This window comes from Ambystoma mexicanum, chromosome 6p, assembly GCF_040938575.1.
Source record: "Ambystoma mexicanum isolate Mex_15411 chromosome 6p, UKY_AmexF1_1, whole genome shotgun sequence".
NCBI classification, from domain to species: Eukaryota; Metazoa; Chordata; class Amphibia; order Caudata; family Ambystomatidae; genus Ambystoma; species Ambystoma mexicanum.
The window spans coordinates 256,423,786-256,450,966 of record NC_090935.1 but is presented as its reverse complement, the minus strand read 5'-3'; the positions used below and the strand labels follow the sequence as shown (position 1 = coordinate 256,450,966).

Genomic DNA, 27,181 nt, shown 5'->3' with positions numbered 1-27,181 from the left:
GCAGCTTTCCCCAGGAAAAGAATTTCCTTATAAGGCATTTCCTGATCTGAGAAGGCAAGAAGAAGGCCATAGAACAAGCACAGAAATCTTGGTGCATGGCCATCGTAGGGTGCTAGCCACCTTTAACAGCCATTCACTATAAATGTTTAAGTGCACGGGTTAAATATCACAAAAACTGTCAAATTCACACAGCTGCCACCAGCTCGTCTTAGGCACATTGTCAAAGTAACCAACAAGCCATTACATAAATAGTTAGAAGGATACAAAGTATCCTAAATGCACTGTAATGTGATGTGTGTAATTGCAGAAATACAAGAATTTATAAAGAGAACTAGATTCTCAGTAAGGACAGTCTTAGAGACTAGTCAGTTTACAATAAGAAAGGGCAAACGGGGCAAAGGAAGTAAATCAGAAGGCTTTACTGAGCTCCAAAATGTCAGGACGGGGTTTAAAACAAGCAAAAAGAATGTGGGTCCCATAGGAACCTATGAAGTAAAGGATGCAAAAATAACCTCTTTCCAAATCCAGTAGAAAAAACAAAGAAATTAGGTAGGATGGAAGGGATTGTGATGTGGGAGTGGGCGGGTCAAGGAAGATCTTCCTTGACAAAAGAAACCAGGGAGAGGAATTATTTTGATATCTTACCTTAACGTCCTCCTTGTTCGCCTAGTGATTACATTTCCTGACATCTTAGTGGACTTTGGTTAGGCTACCCTTGTTTGTATTTACACCATGCATTTCTGGTTGTTACCATTAGGAATAACCTTGTGTACTCCTAATGCTGACTCTGAACATTCGGCCAGCCTTAGGTGTTGGCGGAAAGGCCATCACTTCGATGCCAACAGATCTCAAAGGTTCAAACTGGCTCACACAAATGACTGCTCATCTACAGCGGATGTGGTCATGAGGTGGAGACCTGTAGCCCTCATCCAAGAAGGACGCAACCAGAAAAGCATCAGAACTGCCATGTTTTTCCAGAAAGAAATCTCATGTCATACCCCATAGACCTAGACAAAGTGAGGACCAACCCCTGGAGACAAAGAAACAGATTGTCCTAGAGGATGTGGGAGCAGTGTGCCAAAGGCCCGGTAAATGCCTTTCGATGTTGTGGGGGGCGATCACCTGATGCGCATTTAAGGAGTTATCTGTGGGACGGGACGTGTTAGTGGGCTAGGAACATGTTAATGCAGGGATGCTATCCATTTGTCTTGAAACACTAACTGTAAAACCCTTTTGATTATCCCAACGCTTGAGATTGAGGATTCTTTTTGACGTTTACATATTATGATACACTCTTTCTGCATCACAAATCAACTTTATTCCCAATCATGCACAATATCAAGGACTTTGGGACAGGACCTAAACATGGAAAAGATGCCAAAAAGTTGCTAATTATACGACAGTTTATAGAATGACCAAGAATTGTAAGATTTATCCTTGCTGACATTCAGTCCTACCTTACCCACCCATTGCTAGATAGGCGACTCTATGAAAAGAACTTGGTCCAGCAGATCACACCAGATCAGTTTGACGGATCTGACTGCATGTCTTGCACCTTCTCTTCAGTTCCTTAGAAGGTTTCAATTTTTCTCTGCAATTCTAGAATATGGTTAAGGCCCTTAATATAAAACTTGAGCTGCTACTTTTTTTGTATTAATGGCATTCATTTTTTTTTATATTACGCTTAAAGCTGGTCTTCTCCCGCTTCAAAGCGGCAGGCAGGCATGATGTAACAAATTACAATTCCTTTGATGGAACTAGGCAAACCAAGCTATCCTTGATCACTTTTTCAATTCTTGTTAGCCTTTGAGCTGTGCCTCTCATTCAGAATAAATACATTGGCGGACAGACTCTTCCCACTCAATTATTTATGACAGCAGACATGTGGCATGGATCTTGCCTAAAAATTTTTAAAGACAATCTTAAACACCTGGCAGTTTTGTTCTTAAGTCACACTACTGATACTACTTCAATGAATGCAAATAAAGTCCTTGATTGACTTACTAAAGTAGTGAACAGATGGTCCCACTTCTATCCAATCTCATGAGGCCAGAATGATGTAATCAAAACGGTTTTAGCTCTGGAAATGTTCAAACAATTAATCCAGGAATCTGCATCCTTTAGCTTTCGAAATGTTTTGAACTGCAACCCATTCAATATTAGTTTGCACAGTCAATGGTGGGATATCATGGGAGCTGTACTCCAAAACACCTATGTACTAATCCATTTTAACTAAATGTCTTAGTGGAAGAATTTCTATGAGCACAGGGCAAGCTTGGAGAATGTATCACAACACCAGACCCTACCCTCATCTAGTTTTAGGCATTCCTAGACATGTTTCAAGCAGTGACATTCCCAGTATTTTAGGAGTACAAGGGACTTTCTACTTTTAGAGCACACGTTAAATATTTTTGGAGAGTACATTGGTTCTTTGGAAGGGAAAGGGGTACTTGGGTAGGCATAGAAATCAAATTTAGCGAAAGTGGTTTTAGAAGGGCAAGATGGTGTGCTTGGCATGGGATATAGATCACTGAACATATGTGCCTGGATAGAGCCACTCTGCCTACACGGATATTATTGCAGAACCTGGTCAGGTGTCATATTTATAAACATTGTAAAGGTCCCTCTTTATGATTCATCTACTCATAAATCTCTAAAGGAGACTTTGATGGTCACTACCTCAGACTTAAGCTAAGCAAAAAGTTTGTTAAAACGAGTTATAATTACCTGATCAGCAGCTCTAGTTTAGATAGATTTTCTCATAGCCCATATGGACGATGATCAAGGTCTGATCACCAATAAGGCCTGACTTGATCTCATTACTGTTGTAAACAAGGGTGGATATCTACCAGAATAAAGCATGAGGGCAGCCTACACTTAGCAAGTTCTGGGTAATGGGTTAAGGAGGGCAACTTTTTTATTACAATGCTTAGAAGCAGGAGTAGTCTGGCATGAAGCATTATAGAACACCACAATAGTATTATTGTTGGCACTGTAGCGTGGAATTATGATCTCGCATCCATGCTATTTGAATGTCTTGAGAGTAGACCATTCTGGGGTGGTGTTTGGGAAATAATAAATAAAAGCAAATTATACTGACTATTAGAGGCATCTCAACTGTGGTTGATAATAGACAAGTATGAATCCCTAGAGGATGTGATCCTGGAAAAGACAAACACATGGCACCTGTCTCAAATCAGTTACAAACAATTGAAAATCATTCAACCGTGTTGCTGTCCAAGGATGGGGCGCGTTGGTGATTTCTATAATATGAGGAGCCCAATTATGCACACAACAAAAGCCAAAAGCAATGATGTAAACTTTTGCAAGCCTATTCAATTCCATTTATCATTGAATTCATAATATTTCTAGCTCTCACCACACCTGCCTATTAATGAATTACTCTGCTACCAACACCAAATTAGTCACTGTTAACCAATTGCCATAGATGAATTACTACTGGTCTAAGTACAAATGGGTCACTGGGCATGTGTTTTGTATACCAAATGTTTATTTACTTTATGTTGACCAAGCCTTTTATTTATTTAGTTTGTGTTTTGGAAGGCTAATCTAGCAAAAGTACCAATTAAAACTGCCCAGGACACTATACTGTTCAAAACAAGATGGGGAGGATATACAAAAAAAAAAAAAGAAAAAAAACACACACATCCAACAATTTATAGACCAACAGGCCCACAGTGATACCGACTGGTACGGTGAGTTTCTACAAAGTGGAAAACAGGCATTTGACTAATGTCTTTGCTACAAAAGTAACACGTCTTTGGACTAACCTTACAGTCCCTTACTGAATGTGGTGAGACAAAATAGGTATCAGTCTTTCACTGGCCAAACGCAAAATGGTTCACATTTGACAGAAATTGCTAAAGCCGATGTAGGCAGCAAAAGTGGGATTCATTATAGAGGTACGTTTTATCGAGAAAAAAAAGCTTTCTTAATTTTGTTCCGTATTTAATTTGGTACACAGTCCTTATAGCTAGAAGCTATTTTGTCAGTATTGTTCTCCAGAATTTAGAAAATAAATATAACTAGAATATCATAGCATTTCCATGTAATACCCCTTTAAGGTCTTATGTCATCTTAGGTTTTCTTATGTTATCTTATGGTATCTTATGGTATCTGCTATCCAGTCCTGGTGTGCCTCTAATGATCCCTGCCTCAATGCCAGCAAAAAAGAGAGACTTCTTTTTGGGACTCCTGCTCCCTCCATCCTCCTTTCTCCTTTCACTCTGGCCACCCTCCATGGGCTCTCCCCCTTCATCTGAAGCCAGAAACCTTGGAGTCATCTTCGACTCCTCTCTCTTTCCTCCCTCACATCCTGGACCTTGCCAAGAAGGCCCACTTTCAACACCTCCTCCTCAGAGGTATCCTTCCTTTCCTCACTTTTCCGCAGAAGCTCAATTTCTCTAGAGCTCAGGTACTCTCTAGGTTGAACTACTTAACAGCCTCTTCCTTAATCTACCCTCCTCCTCTCTCTGCCCCCTCCAGCTTATCCAGAATAGGTCTGTGAGACTTATCCTTGGCCTCAAGCCCAGGGATTGTATCTCTCCAGCCCTAAAAGCTCTCCACTGGCTCCCAGTTGCTGCAAGGATCAAATTCAAATCCCTCTGCATCATCCATAAAGCCATCCGGGGCCAGGGACCACGCTATCTACAACTTGCTCTCACAAACTACTCTCCCTCTAGATCTTTACACTGCCCTGGCTCCAACTCTCTGCGTGTCAAGCGCTTCTCTAAACAGTGAGCTGGTGGCCCATCTCTTTACTCGGCTGGCTCTCTCCTCTGGAACAGCCTCCCCCTTCCTCCTCTCGAGCCGGATCTCCTCAAATACCAAAAGCTCCTCAAGACTTTTCTCTTCACCACCTCCCTCTCCCTCTCCTTCCCATGCTAAACCCCAGTCGCTGATTTGGTGTCCTCCTTCGTGCTGGCCTTCCGTCAAATCGCCTTCATCCTCCGCCCTCTCCCAGCACTTGCCTTTGGTCACCTACTGGCCTATGTTGTCCCACAGGCCTGCACTTATGGTATTGGCAGGTGACCACTCCTCACCTAGTGATCGCCCTGAAGCACTTACCTGTTGAATGCAACGGATCTCTGGCACTTCCTCCTCTGTGGAACCTCTAGCACTTACCCCCTCCCTTCTCTTGTTCCTCCTCCCTCTCTGCACTTGCACATTTCCGAATGAAGAAGACCCAGTAGGACCGCCTCCATCTTGTTCATCAGTGGTAGTGTATTTGCCTTTTATTCCCCTGTTCCCCCACCTTTGTCCTGTGTGTGCTTTGAAACAATGCCTTGCTGTTTAAGCACCTTACAAATGCACAATAAAATTAAAATTTGGAACGACTGGGTGTTATTTTTTCACTCCTCGCCTCTCCTTTTCTTTGTGCCTCGATCGTAAACCTGCAGGTGGTGCAAGTGTGCGCGAATGCGCCCGTTGCTTCATATTGGGGCCATCCCTTTTCTCCCACTAGTGCCCACCATGCTTTTGGTAGATCGTATGCAAACTTACAAATACATCAAATTGTTAGCTTTTATGGTTTTTCTTTTTTGCGTTTTAAAAAAACTATGGAAAAGAAAATACAGAATAAATTGTACCTACCAGAACTTTGAAGTGTCAATCCTGAGAGATCTTCGGGGAAGGGGGAGAAAAAGACAAAACATTTTTACTTTGGGCATTTATGTTTCATTTAAAACAAAAACACTGCAAACATACACGGTTGTCATTAAACCAAATGTTGCCTTTAGAAATGACAAACTGCAACTTTTATTCTACACCACTCACTGACCCACTGATGTGAAAAAAGCTTTGATGAGCCTGTATTCAGCCAGCAACCATGCTCGTAGGCCATCCAAACCCGCTGTACATAATCACTGGTGAAATAAGAAGCAAGCGATGCATGGAGAGCGAAGAACAGAAGAGTAACCGTCTCCCACATAGCGCCTCCTATTTTCATCTTTAAAAATAAAAACACACCTGCTCTTGTTATTTAAATGTACACATATTCACTCTCTTAAAGGTCTGCCACCACTTGTAACTTTTAGCCCTTTAATGTTTGTGGCAAAATCTAATGATTTTTCAATCGTTTTCAAACTTTGTATATAAATATGTGATATGTTTGTGAAGACTGTCCCACAGATAGTGTCCAAGTGACCACCAAAAAAACTTCTTAAAATTTCCCCGGGGTAGGGGTGCACATGATCCCAGCAGGCAAAAGGATAAACTGCATAGTGCAACGGTTAGGTAGATTTTTCATTTCTATGCCCAATCTCCTTCACCTGTTAGAACCCCAGCACTTTTAGCTGGAATCATTGATTCTTTTCTGTTCTCCTGAGTCAATGAGAGCTTTTTTCTCTCCACTCATCCTTTGCTCTGTCTATGGGAACCCTAGTTCATTATTTTTTTACTTTATTTTATGGAGGCAGGTTTGTTCAAGGCATATGTAATTTACTTTTGCAGCACACCGCACCTTTTGTGCACGGCTGCTGGAAGCCCTCTGGGCTTCTCTTTGTATGTTCTTTTATCTTCCTTGTGTGAACTACTGTCCACAAGGGTAGATAGATACTTTTTATTCTTTCTACATTTTCTATTCTGAGATCAGCACACCCCACCTATTGTGGAGTGCTGAGGGGTTACACTGTATCCCCTTTCTCACTGCTCCTGTAACATTTGTGTTACAGTGACAGGCATACCTGATTGGTTGGTGGCAGTGGACGTGGTCTACCGCCTCTTGTGTTATTTTTATCTGCAGGGTGTGGCTGTATTCCTTTGTCGCAGTTTCTTGTGTGCTTGTCCTTTCTTCTGCCGTCCTGGGTGGAGGAGGTCCTGGTGTGACTTTTGTCTTCGGCGGCAATGCTTAGTGAAGCCTGCCTAGGCTCACAAGAGTGTGTGTGAAGAAACTCAGCAGTCCTTTGTGTTCTGGGATGCCCAACTGGAACCAATCCTAAATGGGAGGCTGGCTGTCCTGAAAAGAAAGCAACCCCATCGAAGTTTGAATGTAGCATGAGTGCTGGGGTTCCTGGATAAATGGCCTAGATCTGGAGGCTGAAGACAACTCGACCACTGGAACAGAAGAACCGAAGATGAAGACGACCAGAGACGCCAGCAACCCCTCCCAGTAACCGGTGAAGCCTACTGCTGTCCTGACCCAGTTTTCGAATCGACCGGGAAGTTCCAAAGAGGATGATTTCCCTCCCATGGACGGGTGAGCATAATCAGTCCTAAGACAGCCTGCAATTTGAGCCATCCCACGACATGCTGCGACCTTCCTGGGCTGCAAACCGTGAATACCCTGTGACCTGCAGCCATCCTGCATTGCATCATCTTCCCCTGAGCAAACTCTTGCAAAACTTCGGTGGGCTCCTTCAAGACATGCAGAAGCAAGATTCCACTCGTCAAAGCCCCCTTACCAGAGTGCAGGACCAAGCAAGCGACAAGCGACGCTCTTCACTGGTGTCTCCGAAAAGGCACAAAAACTGCAGACCCACCATGGAGCCTGAAGAATCATTTGCTGGGAGTACCTAGTCTCGACTACTGCCGTGAAATCCCATCCAGAGTATTTCCTTTCGTCACCACGACCAAGGAACAGGGGACTTGGTCCATCGCTGCTACATCTTGAAGGCATCCAGCTTAATCTTCTTCATCAGGTACTGTGGGACTCAAGGTAATACTTACCTAGTGTCATACTGTTGCTCCTATGTGGCTAGGGGGGGTAATTCGTGGGGTTGAGTGTTCACACATGCATGTTCGCCCAGGCCAAAAAGCTTGTAGAGGTCCTTCTCCGAAGTCCCTGAACCCTTTCACCCAGAAACGTTATTTGCTACAGACAGATGAATTCCACATAAACAGATTTTTTTACCTCCAATCCGACCTTGAAATAGACTAAGAACTAGATGGGGGAAGGACTCCTAAAGTCTAGGCACTGTGAAAAGATTGCTTAGTATCTTACCTTGTGTTGGTATGGTTTCTAGCATGAGGATCTGAAACCAAGTTCTTTCTTACATTTGAATTGTGTCTACTATACTAAAAAAAGTATTACAAAGTTATTGCTTACCTTTGCATTGTTTCTACTATTATGAAAGGTAACTACAAGCTCTGTAAACTGTTTACCTGCTTCTGTGGGCCTGTAATCTCCATGTTATTCCTGAAACTGAATAGTTTACAAAGGTATTACTCACGTTTAAATTGCATAAGGACATTCCGAAATTGTTAGGTTCTAGCTTACCTTTGAATTGTGTATAATATTCTAAAAAGTAGCTACAAAGTGTACTACAAAGTAGTTTTTACTTAACTTGAATTCAATACTGCCATTCAAGAAGTCTTTTACACTGACTCTTAAGCAGGGGGAGGGAGCACCAGCATCTGTACCAGAGTCGGTCCTATCCCAGAGGTAGAGTGAGGGAGATGTGGGAGGCCCAGTACCTACTTTACTATATTCTATTTGTAATGCGCACCAAGGAACCTGAGGTTTACGGGCGCACATATACTGAGACAGAGCATACAAGACAGACAACAAAGCAGAACATTCCTGGGAAGAGAGACGTACAGTGTCTAGATACACTGATCCTGGATCTTAGGGTTTTAAGTCTCTTACTGAAAACTGTTGTTGAACCAGTTTCTCGAAAGTCGGGCGTAAGGGCATTCCATGTCACGGGTGCAGCTATAGCAAACGCACAGTTCATAGCCTTGCTGCATTTGCAGCCTGGCATCTTCAGGTGATGGTATTGTTAGACCTGAGGAGCCTTACACTAGGTTTCTCAGATAATAAACAAATAATCAGGATGAAGAGATCCGATAGAAAAACAAAATGGTGCTGTGTGTGTATTTATTTTGCAATCACACAAAAGTTATGGGTGGCTCAACAATTTACTTTACATTTCTTTCGATAAGCATGAAAGATGAAGGAAACAACGGACAAAGTTGGTTATACAGTGGTAACACATATGGGTGTCGACCTCAGGAGTGTTGAGGTCAAAACTTGATTAGGATACGTGTTTCCTTACAGATGGAGGGGGTATGAGAACCCACTGGTACAGGAAAAACACGAGCCTGAGACTTGGGATGGTCCAAGGCGTGGTTTACAAAAAGTGCACACAACAATCTTTACGTATAACATATACGAGGGGGTGGTACAGTTGTGTCACGTGGATCGATACAGGGTGTGTTTCGGCCAAAAAAGGGCTTGATTAGAGACTGTCTTTATGCTGGCCTTCGTCAGGAAGGGCACCTGTGGCGGTGCTGTCCGTAGTATCTGTGGGTAGAACAGAGCTGTAAGGATCTCGAGTGGTCATTTACTATGTACTAAAGGTATTCAATACAGGCCAAATGGTGCCTGGGTGATACATCACATGGTGTATCCAGAGAACAGCTTACCTACTACTGTGGTAGCAGAGGGTTGCTGTCGGGTAATCCTATGAAAATGCTGGATTGCCTGTGTGTCATGATCTCTGCTTCCAAAAGATCAGGACTTGCCCGACTCCCTTGGAAGCAGACCCATAACCCCGGTTCCGAGTGCCAGCCAGCCCCAATTGGGACCTTTTGGACCCTGTCCTGGCGCCAGTGGCACCAGGCTCATAAAGATGCCCAGTCCCAGCGCTGGAAGCGCTTGGCTCATAATGCTTGGGTGGACTTACCTGCAGCAGACCATGCTGCTTACTTACCTGCCAGTTGAACCCCTGATCCTCTTCTGTTTGGGACTACTTTTCCTGTTGGGTGGGGCAGGAGCCACTCCCTAGGTTCAGAACACTGGAACTCTTCTGGAAAGCAGGAACTCTTTTCTTTCCTAGGCGTGGCTGTGGAAGGAGACACCTAAGCACTACAGGAGGCTATTTAAACCACACCCGATGGATCAATCTTGCTTTGCGTTATTCTGCATTCTCTGCAGCAGAACGCTCATCGTGTCTTCTGCTTCTGATCCTGGGCCTAAGGGAACAAAGGCTTACCATCCTGGAATCCAGTCTTCAGCAGCACCTGTAAAGACAAAGAAAGAACAGGTTAGCACTACGGTCTTCAGTGGCAGCGCATCTCTTACCTGGTCCATCGGCTGTCACCAACGCCTCGCGCTGCATTCCGGCATCTGAAAGACAAAAGCTTACCAGCTCTTCGCACGCTCCGGAGGCCTTCGGCGCTGCATCCCGCATCTGAAAGACAAAAGAAGGTGCGTTTAAAGACATTGGTCAACTTTATTACTCACGTGCCATTACTCCTTCCCATGCCGAATCCAGTGGGTATTCCAGCACCCTTCAGCTTCTCTAAAGCTCCGAACTTGTACCTGCAAGATAAAAGGGACAGTTAGTGCGCATCGTGAAGCAGGCTACAAGCGCTTACTTACGTGCTTCCAGGCGCTTCTATTCCTCACGCGGGTTCGATCCTCAACTCTCATCAGCCCGCCATCGCCGGAACCCTGCAAAACAAGAGATATCATTACAAAAGACTTTTAAGACATTTGAAGTGCCCAGAACTTACCGTTCGTGCAGTTAACGACGGACAGCAGTCCTCTGAGGTCAAGAGGCCTCCACCCTTATCCAGTGAAGAAACTGGTTACGGCACCCTGCCCCGAGGCAGATGGAGAGCTCGGCGTTCACTTACCTAAGGTGAGGGTGTTAACCTTTGGGGTTCTACAGGAGAAGAGAAAGGGAAGAGGAGAGAGGCACCCAATAACCCCAGTTCATTAATTCCATATTTTCTATCTGCAGACATCTTACTCTGCGAGTCAGACATACAGTGCACAGAGGTCCAGCCCAAAGAGCCAACCGTGTGTTACACATCACCTTTGAAGATACGGCATTCACCCAGTCAAGACCGGCGCCTCTGCGGGAATCAGGTGAGCGTTACACTGTGCGGCACTGGCACTGGGTGGGTCGGCTGTGGTTTCCTCGAGGCCGACGTATCTCAGAGTCTCACGGGACCGGCATGGGCCAAAGATGGACCCATGTCTGGGAGGAGAGCAGAAAAATAGGTGTATAGTAACCCATGGTAGTAGTAGTAGATGGGTATAACAGTGGTGATGATCCGAGAGTGCTGGATGGTGTTGGTGACCGGCACTGAGTCGGAGACAGATGGAAGCCATGTTACACCGTGTTGGAATTTACTGTGCGTGCTCATAAAGTCTTAAAAAATGGTGAAGAACGCCCCCCAGTGTGGCGGACTAGCACGGGGATGCTGCAAATAGCTGGCGTTTAGAAGAAAGACCGAATAGGTGGTCGCTCTCAGGAGACCGAGTGCTGGTGTGAGCTCGGTGTTGGTGCCTAGAGTAATGAGATTATATTTGCATTATATAACTGGAGTGTGGTGCACTCGTGGTACATCTCGACTGCTATCCAGTCCTAGGGAAACGGTAGAAGTTATTAACCTAAGTTAAAAAACCAACTAAACTGGGAAACAATCAGTTTGAAAAAAAACTTATTTTTTTTAAAACTCGAATTGTAAAAAGCCGCAAAATCATGGCGGCTGCTAGCAAGTGAGCAAGTACCCCGGTGAGCTGGGAGGTGGTGCCTCATGTGAGACCAGTTATTGCATCACGAGTGAAAAACGGGGTGCTCGTGGTGCAGGTAGCACTTCCTAGTCCTGGGGAAGCGGGACAAGGAGCATGCTCAAAAGCGTTTCACTAACAAGTGACTTACCGCGGTGGAGATGGTGGCTGCCGTGTAGCGCGGTGACTGCTGTTCGCCGTGGTATGCTGAGACAGAGAAGGCAGTGGCTGTCTCTGAAGAACCATACCCGAGGCTGGAGCGCAGCCAATCGGGAAGAGCGGTCGCACCAAGGCTGACCGCGAGAGCCAATTGAATGGCTGTGCGTGTTTGGCCAACCGAAGTGGGACAAAATGGGGAACACCGTTGTGAATGATGGGTAGTGTAGTCCTGCAGGGTGAGACTTCCCCAATGCTATTGGTTAAACAAAGCGCCCCATGGTGTGCGTGACAGGTGGATAGGAGGCTCAGGAACTACCTATGTGGGGTGGGGACAACTCCCTACTAAACCCAATATTGGGTTTATTGTTGGTACAGACAAGGAGTGTCCTGCATATATCATTTATACATAGCCCGGGGGGAAGAAAAGGTGCACAGTGTAAGCAAAACGTGATGCAAAGCAATTGAAAGCACACTCAGATTGAAGACATTCTTGACATTAGTGTACAATGCAACCAGTGAAAGCAGAACTGATGTGGTGGGATGACAGGGCATCCCTGTCCTCTAAAGCTCAGGGTGGATTAGACACAAACAAGGCAATAGTGACATGATATGGAATGTACATATGCTGTGGTCACAGTGCTGTTATTCAACATCCATATATGATGTGCTAATGTGCCGAAGAGGGGTGTTGTTGTTATAGTGCTACCTCATGGGAAGGACAGGACCCATAACGGGTGAACTGGGGTACTGTCAATGGTGAAACAACCCTAAGGAGTCGGTCAGCTGAAAACAGTGCCCGAGGCCTTAATGGTGCCACGTATGCAGGGTGCTCGTTGTCTTCAGAAATGTTTCCATTCGACGGTTATGTTTAAACCGTTTTTCACCGAGTCCAATTTGTGAACCCATTTTTGCTCAAGTCTTGTGAGGGTAAGGTTGATATCTCCTCCACGTCTTTGTGGCTGGAGTTGCTGAACCACAGTCCATGTGAATTGTTCGTGGGTGTGTTTCTTCTTGATAAAGTGTTCGACCAAAGACTTGTCTTCTATTTGGTTCTTGATGCACGACCTGTGCTCATTGATCCTTTGTTTGACAGGTCTGATGGTTTTGCCAATATAGACCAAGTCGCAGGGACACTTGATGGCGTAGATCACAAATTTACTTTCGCAGTTGGTGTGGGTGTTCAGTTTCCAGACAAGGTTCTTGTGGGTGAAAGTTTTGCTGTTGGTGGTAAAGCGGCATGCAACGCATTGCCCACAGCTAAAGTGGCCTACCACTGGCGGAAGGTTCCACAGAGTACTCTAGGCACCACCACCGAGCTCACACCAGCACTCGGTCTCCTGAGAGCGACCACCTATTCGGTCTTTCTTCTAAACACCAGCTATTTGCAGCATCCCCCTGCAGTCCGCCACACTAGGGGGCGTTCACCATTTTTTTAAGACTCTATGAGCACGCACAGTAAATTCCAACACGGTGTAACACGGCTTCAATCTGCCTCCGACTCAGTGCCGGTCACCAACACCATCCAGCACTCTCGGATCATCACCACTGTTATACCCATCTACTACCACTACCATGGGTTACTATACACCTGTTTTTCTGCTCTCCTCCCAGACATGGGTCCATCTTTGGCCCATCACGGTCCCGTGAGACTCTGAGATACGTCGGCCCCGAGGAAACCACAGCCAACCCACCCAGTGCCAGTGCCGCACAGGCAATCCAGCATTTTCATAGGATTACCTGACAGCAACCCTCTGCTACCACAGAAGTAGGTAAGCTGTTCTCTGGATACACCATGGGATGTATCACCCAGGCACCATTTGGCCTGTATTGAATACCTTTAGTACATAGTAAATGACCACTCGAGATCCTTACAGCGCTGTTCTACCCACAGATACTAGGGACAGCACAGCCACAGGTGCCCTTCCTGACGAAGGCCAGCATAAAGACAGGCTCCAATCAAGCACTTTTTTGGCCGAAACACACCCTGTGTCGATCCACGTGACAAAACTGTACCACCCCCTTGTACATGTTATACGTAAATATTGTTGTGTGCACTTTTTGTAAACCACCCCTTGGACCATCCCAAGTCTCAGGCTCGTGTTTTTCCTGTACCAGTGGGTTATCATACCCCCTCCATCTGTAAGGAAACACGTATCCCAATCAAGTTTTGACCTCAACACTCCTGAGGTCGACACCCATATGTGTTACCACTGTATAACCAACTTTGTCCGTTTTTTCCTTCATCTTTCGTGCTTATCGAAAGAAATGTAAAGTAAATTGTTGAGCCACCCATAACTTGTGTGATTGCAAATACACACACACAGCACCATTTTGTTTTTCTATCAGATCTCTTCATCCTGATTGTTTATGATACGTATACCCACCTGGGTAAATCAGGACCCCGCCAGGTGCCCTATTGTTTATACTGGTTTCTCAGATAATACATCACTCAAGTAAACTGGCATTGATCCAGCACAGCATTTGTGTGAGCTTAAAAGCAGACGATAATGAATCCTGGCCTCCACTGGCAGCCAGTGTAAACCACGTCTGGTGTCCGAGATGTGATCTTTCCATTTAAGTCTGGTGACAAATCTCGCTGCACTATTCTGAATGACTTGGAGGCGGTTGCATTCTGATTTGGGGATGCAAACTACTGCAGTAGTCCATCTTTGACCCCACAATAGCCCTTGCTATTATTTCAGATTTTCTTTTGTAAAATGAATGGTCGGAGGTGAGTCACCAGCTTTATATAGTAGGCTGAAGAAGAAACTAGGCTGCTCACAGAAGTTTTCATGTTCAAGTTCTGGTCTAGTACAACACTGAGTGTTTTCACTTTTTACTTTTTCATGATATCGCACCCTGCAATACAAAAACACTCGTAGTCAGGCCCTTACTTCCTTATTCTATTCTTAATCCCTACTACCATCAGCTCTGTTTTTTCTTTGTTAAGTGCTAGCCCAATCTGTACCATCCAAGTCTGTATAAGGTCATAGACCTTGTTAATGGTACTTTCATCCTCCGGAAATACCCGTTAGCGAGATGACACATTGTGTGTCATCCGCATAATTAGTAAAAGCCACACCATCTTTCTCGAGAAGGTTAATAGAAAGGAACAGTAAAGACATTGTATAGAGAGGGTGACAAACAAGCACCCGGTGGTACACCATATGCTAAAAGGTACTGGTATGGCTTCAGAGTCCTTACTGGACACTCTCCACCATCTATCACTCAGAAAAGAGGTGATCCAGAGAGCAGCGTTATCTGAGTGAGCCACTTCCTTCAACCTAGTGACCAATAAAGCATGTTCAACCAGGTAGAAAGCTTCAGACAGAACAAACAGCATGAGCAAGGTGGATTGACCTATATCCATGGAGTCTGGTAACCAAGGTCCAGTAACGCCGTTTCCGTTCCATGACCCTGCCTAAAACCTGATTTCCATTTATTTAAAATCAAGTGATCATTCAAATGAGCGGATATCTATATGTAAGCCAGGCAATCTATATTTTTTTAAAGAAACCGAGTGTTGGTGATAGGTCGGTAAATGGCTGCCGCATTAGGACCAAGTCCAGGTTTCTTTAAAAATGGGGTGATCGAGGCATTCTTAAGCCCCCCTGGCACATGATTTTCCACAAAGGAGGCATTAACACATTTACACAAGTCACTAATCAAGATAGTGGAGCAGGACTTTATAATCATTTCCGGGCAGGGATCCCCTTTACAGCTAGTAGGTTTAAGGTGGTCAATAATATTTGCTAGTTTAGCTTCCGAGCAGACATGAAGTTAAATTGACGATCTAACGGTTTTAGCAAAGGCATCACCCAAACACAGATGTCGGTTGCCATATTGATATTTGCCCTTTTTACGTCAATGTCGTTTTTAATCCGATTTAGCTTTCCCCACATGGCATCTTGAATCAGTGTACACCAAGCGGTATCTTTTACCGGTATATTGGTACTCTTTCTAGCTCTTTAAATATTTTGAAGAGCTCCTTGGAGTCTGATTGGGACCGAATTATTCTCTCATTGAACGTACCTTTCTTAGCTGCTATGACTGCTATTTTATAATCCTTTTCAAGACATTCTTCTCCTTTACTCAGTTCCTTCTAGGTTTATCACCCACTATTGTAAAATGAACAAAAGGGTGATCTGACCAGGGGCAAGGCAGGACTGCTAGGTCTATTGTTTTAATGTTGTGAGTAGTAACACGTGTTTTCCCCGTACTATGAGTTGGGACTGCTCCAACCCCATATTATTCAAAGAGTCTTCCAGCATGGTGGCTGATATATCTGTATTGCAGCCCAGCAAGTAGATCAAGTCCCCAAAACCACAAAGTTGGTATTCGGTTTGAGGTTTGGTAGTAAATGATCGCAAAATTGTGTGGGGAGGTCTACCCCGGGATCAGGAGGTCTGTACACCAATAGCATGTTGAGGGTGGTTTCTGCAATGATAGTTCTCTTTATGTGTTTTAACTCAGTACCAATAATACCAGGAGAATCAACCTCCCATATTTGCAAACTTGATTTAAAGATCAACGCAATCCCGCCACCTCTCCCTTCTGGTCTGTCCTGCTACAACACATTATACCCAGCTGGAATGAATAGTCCCAAAGTGGGACCCGCTGCTTCGTAGCACCAGGTTTCAATGAGTGCACAAATGTCAACATCACAGTCAGTGATATACGTGGCTACTTCTAGTGCATGTTTTAACAGTGACCTGGTATTCAGAAGCACTATCTTGAGAGCCGATTTGTGACTCCTTCTCATATCCACAATCTTACTGACAGAGTGGGAGGGACTAAATAAATACCTCAGTACCACCTTTGGCATTATATCATTGGTCCCTTGCTCTGATACATCCTCCTTCTGGTCAGTTAACATGACCTGTGAAGCCCCTCCATTCTCTCCACCTAGGCCCCCGCCCTATTTCACATCTTCCTCCCCTAACATCAGAGCCACAAATGCCGCTACTGTGGGCGTCGAAAGCTCTGTTATGGTGGCATCCTTCTGAATATCCTCCTCTTCCCTCACAGATGCCTCAGCAGCTAATGAACAGTTCACTGACAAAGTTGATGAGGCCTTGGTTATATAGCCCTGAGGACTAGAGGCCTGCACGCTTCCATTGCTTGCAGGCTAACTCTATTCCTATCAGCACCCAAACCTGCACTAGCGGCGTTAACTGCAGCGAGTACCTCAATGATTACCATTGATGAGCCTTGTGCAGTGTAGGGGATGCAGCAACAGTCCACGAACCGCCACGTACCGGCACAGACCGGCTGATGCTTCTGACCCATAAGAAATAAGCCTTAGAACTATAGGCGTGCTGGGAAATGTAGTTCCAAAGGATACAGGCAGTCCCCACTTCAAATGAAATCTAGAAGTTTTTGAAATGTGAAGAATAGGCAGAAGTCAAAAGCCAAAAAAAGTTAGCAAGGCTTCTATACAATTATATGGGCAATTAATCAGCAATTCATTTAAAAATCCTGGCACCTACACAAATTTAAAGCACAACTAATAACTGGCTAACATCAGTTAATTAAAATTGGAACTAAGCAGCTAAAAATGCCCAAACGCGTGGTAAAAATGGCAAAAGCAGTCGACACAATCAAACACACTCTGAGAAGGCAATCAAGCGGAGCAGCACAGCTGAGCTTTTTAACCCGGCGCAGCCGACGCGCCTGACCTATAAGAAATGGGTCTTGGAACTACAGGCACGCTGGGAATTGTAGTTCCAGAGCATCCATGCAGTCCCCCTACCCCCTCAAACCCTGAGTGTACATTGTATGTCTGCTGGTAACGCTGTCCCTCCCACATTTCCTGCCAGCCTATGTTCTGGATATAGTTCTGTTTTGTCCTTTTCAGAATTGCAAGAGCTAGAATGTACCTGACCGCAACCAAGAAAACCCGGACTGAAATCAGGGGAATGAAATAAAGAACAGACAAGGAACAGACTGGGATTTTACAATCCCAACAGAGACGAGACACCCAACACCCAACCTACCAACCCCAGATGAACCTAAGGGAAACGGTGGGGCATCAAAATTCAAACAAAAAGATAGTGGTAAGGGACTGTAGTGGACACAAGTTTTCCACAAACTCAATTGGCAACCATTCCACCAGCGCATGGAGAAAGCAACATCGAAAACAAGCAGTCTGAGCACAGGACTACTATCCTACAAAGGGATTTTGAAAAGGGGCATGGGTACAAACAGAATGAAAGTTTTCCAGGGATAGCTTAGCCAGAGATTGGCCAAATGGGAACATGTGGCCATGGAGACCAATGGGACACTGGAGGAGTGTTGGAATGGGGTGTGCCGGGCTGTAAAACCCCAGTCAATGTAGAGGATATTGGAGAGCGCGCGCCTGAGCTTCTGTGGAGAAGTGGTGGACCAAGAGACCAGGATGAGGACAGACTGAGTTAAGTGGAGCACCAAGGAGATTGTGGCATTGTTCTGAGAGACTGCTGCGTGTGAAGGAAGGTGGTACCAGTTTGTGCAGTCCAGTGAGAAGGTGGTGTGAAAGAAGAGTGAAAGAGACAGAGGGTGGAGACAGCATATGGGAATTCTGCGAGGTTATGAGGGATTATAAAGTGACAGTGTGTGGAAGGAGAGTGGGTAGAGCGTGAAAGTTGGTAGTAGGAGTAGCAGTGTGGGAAGGCAGGTGTGTTAGACCAGGAGACAGGAGTAGACAAGAGGGCTGGCGAGGGTTAGAGGGTAAAGGGGGTGCAGGCAGAGAGAGAGGAGGAAGGGGAAAGGGGCAGGTAGTGAGGGTGGTGGAAGAGGGGAGACAAGAATGAGAGCGAAGTGTTAGGAGTGGGGGAAGGGAGAGCAATGAGAAAAGGAAAGGGATAAGGGAAAACACAGTAATAGCAAGGAGGATCACAGAGGATGGAGAGACTAGAGTGTGAGGGGGAAGAGAGTAGGGAACAAGCCTGGTGAAAGACAGAGAAGGCCTCAGCCTTTGCGTTTCCCTCCCGGGGGTTAAACCTTGCTTTAGGAAACATGGGGGCCATCATGGGGGTTACACAGATCTGGGGTTACACACATCTGGGCTAAAAGGTGCCAGCACCCCGAGATGGATGTGCAACAAAGTTTTGCTCGTCCTTTGGTCATATTGTTCTTTGGTCATATTCCTGCCTTCTCAGGCTAGGAAATGCCATGCATGGAATAACTTTTTCCCGGGAGAAAACTGCTGCTTTCTCAGGCAAAGGGGCGGGTATGTGTGCGAGCCTAGATGTTGTGACAGAGGCTATCCATGATTCAATAGCCGCTACCAGTTTGGTGAAGATCCTTACCATTGGTGGACCTGGGCAAGCTTCCAGTCCTAATCTTGGATAAAAGGAGGGCGTCTGCAGATATTTTTCAGATGAAGAGCAGTCTATTGATAATTCGAAGAAGACCGTTGCAGCTGACCAACACCAGTGAAGTCCCATTGAAGCCCTACACCTCTGCCTGTTCTCAAGAAGACCCTTGTCGGTGCTTCGTCACCTGGAAACAACCAGTCTCGATACCTGTTCGAGGGTCTGTGCCTTCTGAGCCTTCAGAAGTATCCCTGGACAGAACCATGGACTGACTAGCTCGCCCTTGGCCTACATTGGATCTTCAACTCTCGCAACAAATTGCCTGCTCCTGAATTTACGTCATGGCATAGGATTAGATTATGCTACGTTATGGGATATTTGTATAGTGCAGAACTGTCACTGTCATTGCTCTGAAGCACTTCTGGTTGTATAAGAATACAGCAGACCATCATCCGAGCATGATAAACAGCACATTGCTTTGCAGGCGACCTACATTCCCTGATATTTTACTTTAATGACTGCCTGCAGGTGATCATTTTTGACAGTGATTACTAGCATTGCAGCATCATATTTAGTAGTTGTATGGGTTGGGTGGAGGGTGCTTGTAATTTGCTAGTTCAGCAAATATGGGACTGCTGACATAAGGACCAAAATTGGGGAACATGACTTTCAATATGACTTAACAGGTTAAGACATGATATATCATGGACGATCATTGGAATTGGTCATGCCACTGCAGAATATTAAACAAGACATAATATGCTATGGCATGTAGCAAAAACCTATCCTAAAAATGGAGGTAATCGTATCAAAATTAAGCAAAAGCCTAGTAGTGTTCAAAGATCACTAGCAAAAATAAATGAACTGAAAGTGAACGAACTTGTCATGGAAGAATGACCACTGAATATTACAGTGGATTCGTGTACAATTTATTAGTAATAAGCAAGCAACAGACAGCACAAACCAATGGCAGTAAGATTTCGACGCAAGTGAAAACCCCCCTCCCTCTGTACAGCATTCTCTTATACCCAAAGAAACACATGCATTTCAACACAAAAGGAGGTCCAGAAAGGGCAAGGAATCATACTGAAACAATGTTACAAGCAGGGAACAAGCCCCAGCACACAAGTCTTTGATGTCAGCTGCGTTCTTACATGTTAAGTATGTGTTACCAGGGAGGACAGTATAAAGTGATACATTTAGTTGGGCTGAATGTCTCCTCCAATGTGGCCAGGGTAAGACAGCCGCTACCTGATCCTAACCCTGGGGGTGGTTACCTGAGGGAGGATCACATGGAAGGAGACGGCTGTCCAGGGGAAGTGGTGAATTGGGTAGGAGAGGTGCAGTATTCATTCTCTTCTGAAGATCAGTCCCATAATACACAAATACCTAAAACGATGCTGTCAGTGTATATTTCCTCTCCTAAAACTACCCAAAACACAGGCAATGAAAGGTGTGTTAAACAGCATACAAATGGTACATTAGGTTTGGAGGAAGTGAATATAACAACCTCTAATTATTATGATCCAGTCTTATAGAGCGGTCATAAACCCAAGGGTAAATCAACTCTTTTTACAACCTCCCTTACAGTTGAAAACTCACAATCCACAAAAGTGTTTAAGAAAACGAAATGTAAAAAGAGCAACAACATTATGGACTACAGAACCCGTAATGCTTGTGGTACTGAGATGAGAAAGAGGGACTCAAGAGTTGATAAACATTACAAGTACTATGAAGCTTAATGAGCAGTCTAGTTGTTATGGTATGAAGCACCTGAGCGGGACATTTAAATGTCAGAATGAGTTTCAGGTGAGAAGATATTTATAACGTGATTAATACCCAGAGGTTTTAAAACACTGACCCGGGGATCGAACCTGTGTTGCTCGGTGACGTCTTGCTTCCAAGGCGAGCGCTTTACCCCTGAGCTATCCCCCGCCCCTCCCCCCACCCCCGAGAGTAGAGGAAGTGTTACGAGCAGAGGTAGAAGCCAGTTTGAACATGGGAGACGCTGTGGAGGCAGAGGAAGAACCATCCAAAGGCTGTGCGGGAGAGGTGTGGCCATGCAGAGCGAGCGCAGCTGAAAGCAGCTTTGGGGAAAACCATGCTGTGCGGGAGACAAGCTCCCAAAACGCTGTGACCCACTCTGACAAAGAAGCAGAGCCGGAGATCTCACGGAGCTGGCAGAGTTCACCTGAAGGACTGCGCCGACCATGACAGCCACACCGGAGCTGGCAGCCATGGAAGCAGATGCAAACAAGTTTAAGTTTCTTACCTGTAACTATTGTTCTCCAAGCACACCAGATCGATCTGGGGCTAGCCCCATTTGCTGAACAGAATATCCACTTTGGTCCTGGCATAGTTCCCACTCGTGGCAAAAGCGTAGTTCCCTGCTGAGCGAGTCCACAATGGTGTTCTTGATTCCCACTAGGTGAAAACGAGACGAGGAACATGCCGTGATGAACGGCCCATTGTCACAGGTCCTCTGGCGTGCAACGGCCCGGTGTGGGCTCCCCATCCTTCTAGAGCGGCGTCCATGGTGACCATCACCTGGTAAGGAGGAACCTGAAACTGAACTCCTGGACGAGATGTGGCCTTATGACCCACCACCGAATCGTACTGACTGAACTCATCATTGAGCGAGATCTTGTCCACAAAATTCCCCGACACCTGCATCCAGCTCGCATCCAGGAACTTCTGGAGAGACTTCATGTGAAGTCTGCAGAGGCGAAAGAGGCTGGTGCAGGAGGGCATCATACCCAGCCGCGACTTGATAGATGGAACTTTTGCCGTCTGAAGCAACAAGAGCTGTACCTTGCCTTGTATGGCTCTCACCCTCTCCAAGAGTGACGCCAGACACCTCACTGTATTGATTTGGGTACCCAGAAACAGTGCATCCTGAGATGGCATCAAGCAAGACTTCTGATAGTTTATGGAGAACCCCAACTCCGTCAGCAGGCCTACGGTCTTCAAAGTGTGCTCGCCTGCCAGAGCGTGAGAGCGGGAATGCACAAGCCAGGCGTCCAGGTAGGGGTATACGTGGATGCCTTGAAGACAAAGATGTGCCGCCACTGGGATCAAGCACTTCGTAAAAACCTTTGGCGGTCGATTTCAGGCCCAAAGACAAAGTCTTAAACTGATAATGCTAACCTTGAATTACGAATCGTAAGAATTTGCAGTGTTTGTGAATGGGTATGCGAAAATCTCCCTGCTCCAGCTGGCCGAGCACGTGTTGCAATCTGACCATCCAGAACTTTTGAGACTTCAAGAACTTGAGACGAATATCTAGGATTGGCCTCCACCTCCTAAGCCCCGCCCTGTTTTCTTTTGAACCTGAAAGTATCTGGAGTATACTCCAGAGCCCCGGAGACGCTGGGGGACGGGTTCTATTGCCCCCCCCTCTGCAACATGGCCCGCACCTCCTGCAGAAGCTCTGATCCGGGCTGATCTTGATGCTGAATCGGCAGGATACGAGGACACCTCCATTGGAAGCCCAAGTTGTGCCCCTGTCCGAGATCATCCAGCACCCATCTGTCTGCAGTGATTTTTTTCCACAAGCTGACCAACTCCGCCAGCCGGGCTCCCACCGGGGTGCATAAGTTGGGGATCGGAGCTCTGCACTGTGGGCGGCGCCTCTGCAGTCCTCCGCTGCCTTGCGAGCGACCTCTGTATGAATCTTGCGTGGAGAAGCAAGGTTGTCAGTATTGTGTACTATAACCCTTGGAGAATCTTCCAGAATTTCCTCTGGAAGAGCAAAAGGACATCGACCATCGCTGCTGAAAAGTTTGCAGGGATCGTGCTGTCTGTGTCGGTCTTTATTGTTTGCAAAGACTCGACCACCTTTCTGAAGAGGTTTTCCCTGTCGAATGGCATATCCAGCACTGTCGTTTGAAAGTCTGGTCGGAGGTTTGTTGCCTTCAGCCAACTTTGGCGACGCAGGGACACCCAGTTACCCATCTGGCGGATACCCGTGTCCACAATGTCCACTGCCACCGTGATGGCGTGATCCGAGGCCACTTCTCCTTCTTGAAAGAGTTCTAGTGCCTCAACCTTTTTGTCTTCGGGCAGGAAGTCCAGAATAGGACCCAACTTGATGCATAGTTCCCGGTCATATCGGGACAAAATGGCTAAGGCATTAGCTGCCTTGATGGTAGAGACTGTTGGTTTAATTATCCTCTTGCTATTGCCCTCCTCCTTCCCCTCCTGGTCCGGAGGTACCATAGCTGCTGATGACGGGTTTGCCGAGCACTTCCTGGCTGGGCCAAGTCCACCGAATCAGGCAAGTGCTCTAACCAAATCATCTGGGGGCTCAATCTGGAACCCTGTACTTCTTTTCCAACCTGTCCCGCTTGGTCGGGGCCGTACTCTGGTTTCTCATTAGAGCCAGGCCTTCTTCCCAGATGTCGTCCAGGAGGGGAGCAGACATGATGGTCTTTCTTCTTGGCTCATGCCATTGGTAAAGGATACCTTTCTTGGTCTCCCTCGGCACTAACTGAAACAGTTCTGATGCCCTTGACATGACGGCATGAAAGGATGTGACTTGGTCAAGAGGGGAGGCCTTATGGGGCTCTTTCGCGTGTGGCATTTCCCCGCCAGCCGCAAGGAAGTAATTCCCATCGGTGCCTGTAGACGTGGTAGCTGGGTCCACGCCGGTGTCCGTGTGCACGGCTGGGGCTCAGGGTGGTGTCTTTACTCGTCAAAGCGGTGGTGGCAGAGTGGGATGGTGGCGAAGACCAGCGCCCACTTTGGCCTTTCTCTTTCGTGGAGGAGAGCTTAGCCTCGGAGGCTCTTGTTTGTCCCGTGAAGGCACAGGTCCTGTAGGCATCCTCTGCTGGATTTTAGTGACCAGTATGTGCAGGGTTGTTAGAATATCCATCGATAGGTCTACATGGAAACAGAGCCAGCAGTGTAGGGTCTGGGCTGACGCGTCTCCTCTTGTGAGCCTGGGGCCATTTGTGATCCGTATGGCCATCGCTGTGTAGATTATTGTCCTCGTCTGTACTCAAGTAGATCTGCTCTGGCCTGTTCGGAGCAGCCCGCTGGTCCACGTACTCGGGAAGGTCCACTGGGGTGACTGTGTCTCCTTCTCAGCCGGGTGCTAAATCGGTGGGGCCGCCGGGTATTTTTCTGACCTCAGAGTGTCCGCTGACTTAGTCGCTGCCTCCGCAGTCGTATCTCACCTCAGGGGTAAGGAAATCTGTGGATCAGCCAACACATCCTTCGTGGACCCACTCTCCTTCAACGTTGTCATCAATGACTTGGTTGACAATGTGCTTGACGCCGCTTTCGTCGATGATGCCATTGTTGACTCTGTTGACTTGGCATGCTGCAAGGTCTTAGCCAGCTGCGATGAGTCCTCTTCGGACTCTGCTCTTGTTTTATCCGTGGACGCATGGAGTTTGGACAGAGTTAGGGACTTTCTCTTCGAAGAGGTCCCTGCTGTTGGTAGGCGCACCGTGTAGGCCAACGGTGAAGGCGAGTGCCTTCTGCCCAACCCGGGACCTGCATCAGCAGTGAACCCAGCAGTGCTAGCGTCACAGAGCTTGGCCTTCTCTAAGACTCCCACGAGCGGGGAATCCTCAAAGGATCTCAACATCCTCCCGGAGGGAGTTCGCTCTTCGGACACGCCGGTCCTAGATGAAGCTCAACTCGACCCCACATCCGAGTCAGTGGCCTTGCTCGACTTGAGCCACACTGACAGTCTGCTGTAGAAGTCTTTTTTGGTTTTCTTCGAGAAAACACAGCACACCTCGCATCCCTCCTCATCGTGGTCTGGATGCAGGCAATATAAGCATTTGTGATGCCTATCTTCCACAAAGACATTTCTTAATCCGCACTTAATGCAGAGTTTGAAGAGGATCCAACTTTGCTTCTTCTATTCAGTCATGGCTGAAAGGCGTGTAGGCTCAAGGCCTGGTCTTCTCGAAACTTCAATGGTGATCCGATGGTGGATGAAGATCTTCGCCGGTAGCGGATTCCCCCTGCCAGTCTCTGTCCTTTCGTCGATGACGATCAATCAAAATCGGTCAAAAGTCGAACTATTTTGTCCCAAAAATTTGAAAAACCACAAAATTCGCTCGGAGAGCAACTTGATGTCTGCTAACACTGAAGCGTGCCGTAAAAATATAAAGATGGCTATCAATGGTGGAGATTAGGGAGAGGGACGTCATTGGATGGGGGCAGTACGGTCCAGAGGACAGTGATTGGTTTAAAGTGAAAGTGAAACTTTTTTCTGTTATCAAGAATTCCCGGCCTGACGGCGAATATTCATGAGCATGTGAATCCATGCAGGACCCCATGCTGGAGAAGCCCGTTACAGCACCCGCAAGTCCAAGGGAGATGCAGAGGAAGACAGGTGAGTTGGCCTGAGACGCCAGGTGACCCAGGGGCCCTCCACAAAAGACTAAGTGAAACTAACAATTTTGAATACGAACAAATGAAAAAAGGCAGACCAGGAGCAACTTCCCGATAAGGGATACCAATTGGGGAATCATTATAACCCATATTGCCAGAAGCCAAGAAAACGCAAAAGATACAAGGGCAACTAGGGCACAAGTCTCCTGATAGTGGATACCAATTGGGGATAATTGTAATCCGCATTGCCAGTAGCCAAGAGGTTGCCAAAGAGTTATACAAAGGCTACAAGAGCACAACTCTCCTCACATGAGATGAAAATGGGGAGAGGTTTATAATCTGCAGTGCCAACCATCAAGAGGCTATAAAAACAGTGATAGAGACAACAAGGCTACAACTTCCCTTTTATGAAATACCCATCTGGGCAGAGTTGTAACCCATATTGTCAAGAGACTTTAATGAGAAGCAGTCATTGTTCAAACCTCCACACATGGGATGCTAGTGTGGAGATCTTGGAACAAACATTACCATTGAACACAATAGTAGTTGTAAGAGTTTTTATGCTGGCAGGTGAGTACACCAGGAAAGGGGCCAGTAGTAGTTAGTTCTGGCAGGCGAGTAGACCACTGTGGTTGTGGTAAAAAGGTTTGTTGGAAAGAACTTTTAATTCTATCACCTATCTTGATGAACTGTTGCATTATTATGCTATCCTGACAAAATAGTTTCATTTGAAGAATAAGTGTGATGTGCTAATAATTACTTGGCATCTGTGATGAGAACAATTGCCCTGGTTGATGAAATTGTGTTACGAGGGAGAGACATTTGCTTTGCCAAGCAGGAGACTGCGAAGAATAACTAACTGTTTTGATTTGTAGCCAAGCCTTTTTGAAACAGACATTTCTTGCCAAGTGGAAGGAGCCAGTGAACAGTTGTGCTACGTTGAATGGAACTTTGTTATTGCACAGAACTTAATTGGAACTGAACCTTGCTCAAGGTATTCCTAACTTGATCCGGGGGAAGGGAGTTCAACCCTGGTCACAAGGAGTACTTTCTACAGCCTTCGAGTTTGAATTGGTATACTATTTTGTGGCACTAAAAACAGCCAGACATTCCTTGTATTATTTTGTTTTATGTACTAGTAAGAGGGTCAGATACTTGTTGGACATTAGGTCATTTTTCTTTAGCCTTAGTTTGCCAGGTAGGGCCATCTTTAGTAGATTATGGAAAGATAGGTGTTTATCTCAACCCTTTGTTATTTAATAAAACTATACACCTGTGTCCCTCTTGCATTTCTGACCACTCACTATATACTCCTCAAAGGTTCACGCAGAGTCTGGGGCAGGCGTGCACGCCAACAGTACCATTACTTCTTCCTACTAAAGCCGCTTTTCTTAAGAACCCGGGAACCTAAAACACACTTACATTTGCCAAAAAAATGAAATACATCAAAAATGACAGATGTGAAGGCGAACATAACTACACCCTAGGCAAAGAGCCTATATCACAAGAACAAAGCCTAAAACCTCACCTCGCACAGGCAAGAAACAGTGATTAAACATGGCAGTAGTGCCTTCTCAATACTAAAATTATATTTGAATTTGTATAGCGCTAAGCTCCAAAGCGCTTTACAGGAATAAAATGGTACAATTCATAAGAAACAATATGAGAAACACAAATTAATCGGCAAGCAATTGAGTTTTAAGGCGTACAGGGAAAGCAGTTAAAGAAGAAAGATCAAAGAGGGAGAAGGAGAGCATTCCAGTGTTTGGAGGCCAGGAGAGAGAAAGAACGGAAATGGGAGTTCACACAAAGGGAACGAGAAACAGTAAGAAGAAAGAGTCAGAGCGGAGAGCACAGAATGGGACATAGAAAGAAAGAAGATGGGGGGGCAAGA

The 27,181-nt window shown here is 46.0% G+C and overlaps 1 protein-coding gene across 3 annotated transcripts in view; it reads right to left on the bottom strand.

Moving 5' to 3' along the window:
- SMAD4 (SMAD family member 4) overlaps window positions 1-27,181 on the bottom strand; it is an 850,418-nt gene that overhangs the window by 659,559 nt on the left and 163,678 nt on the right. For all 3 annotated transcript variants that reach the window (XM_069626978.1, XM_069626979.1, XM_069626980.1), the window contains exon 4: window positions 5,614-5,643. In XM_069626978.1, the coding sequence (XP_069483079.1) occupies window positions 5,614-5,643 (30 nt within the window). The remainder of the gene's footprint in view (window positions 1-5,613; window positions 5,644-27,181) is intronic.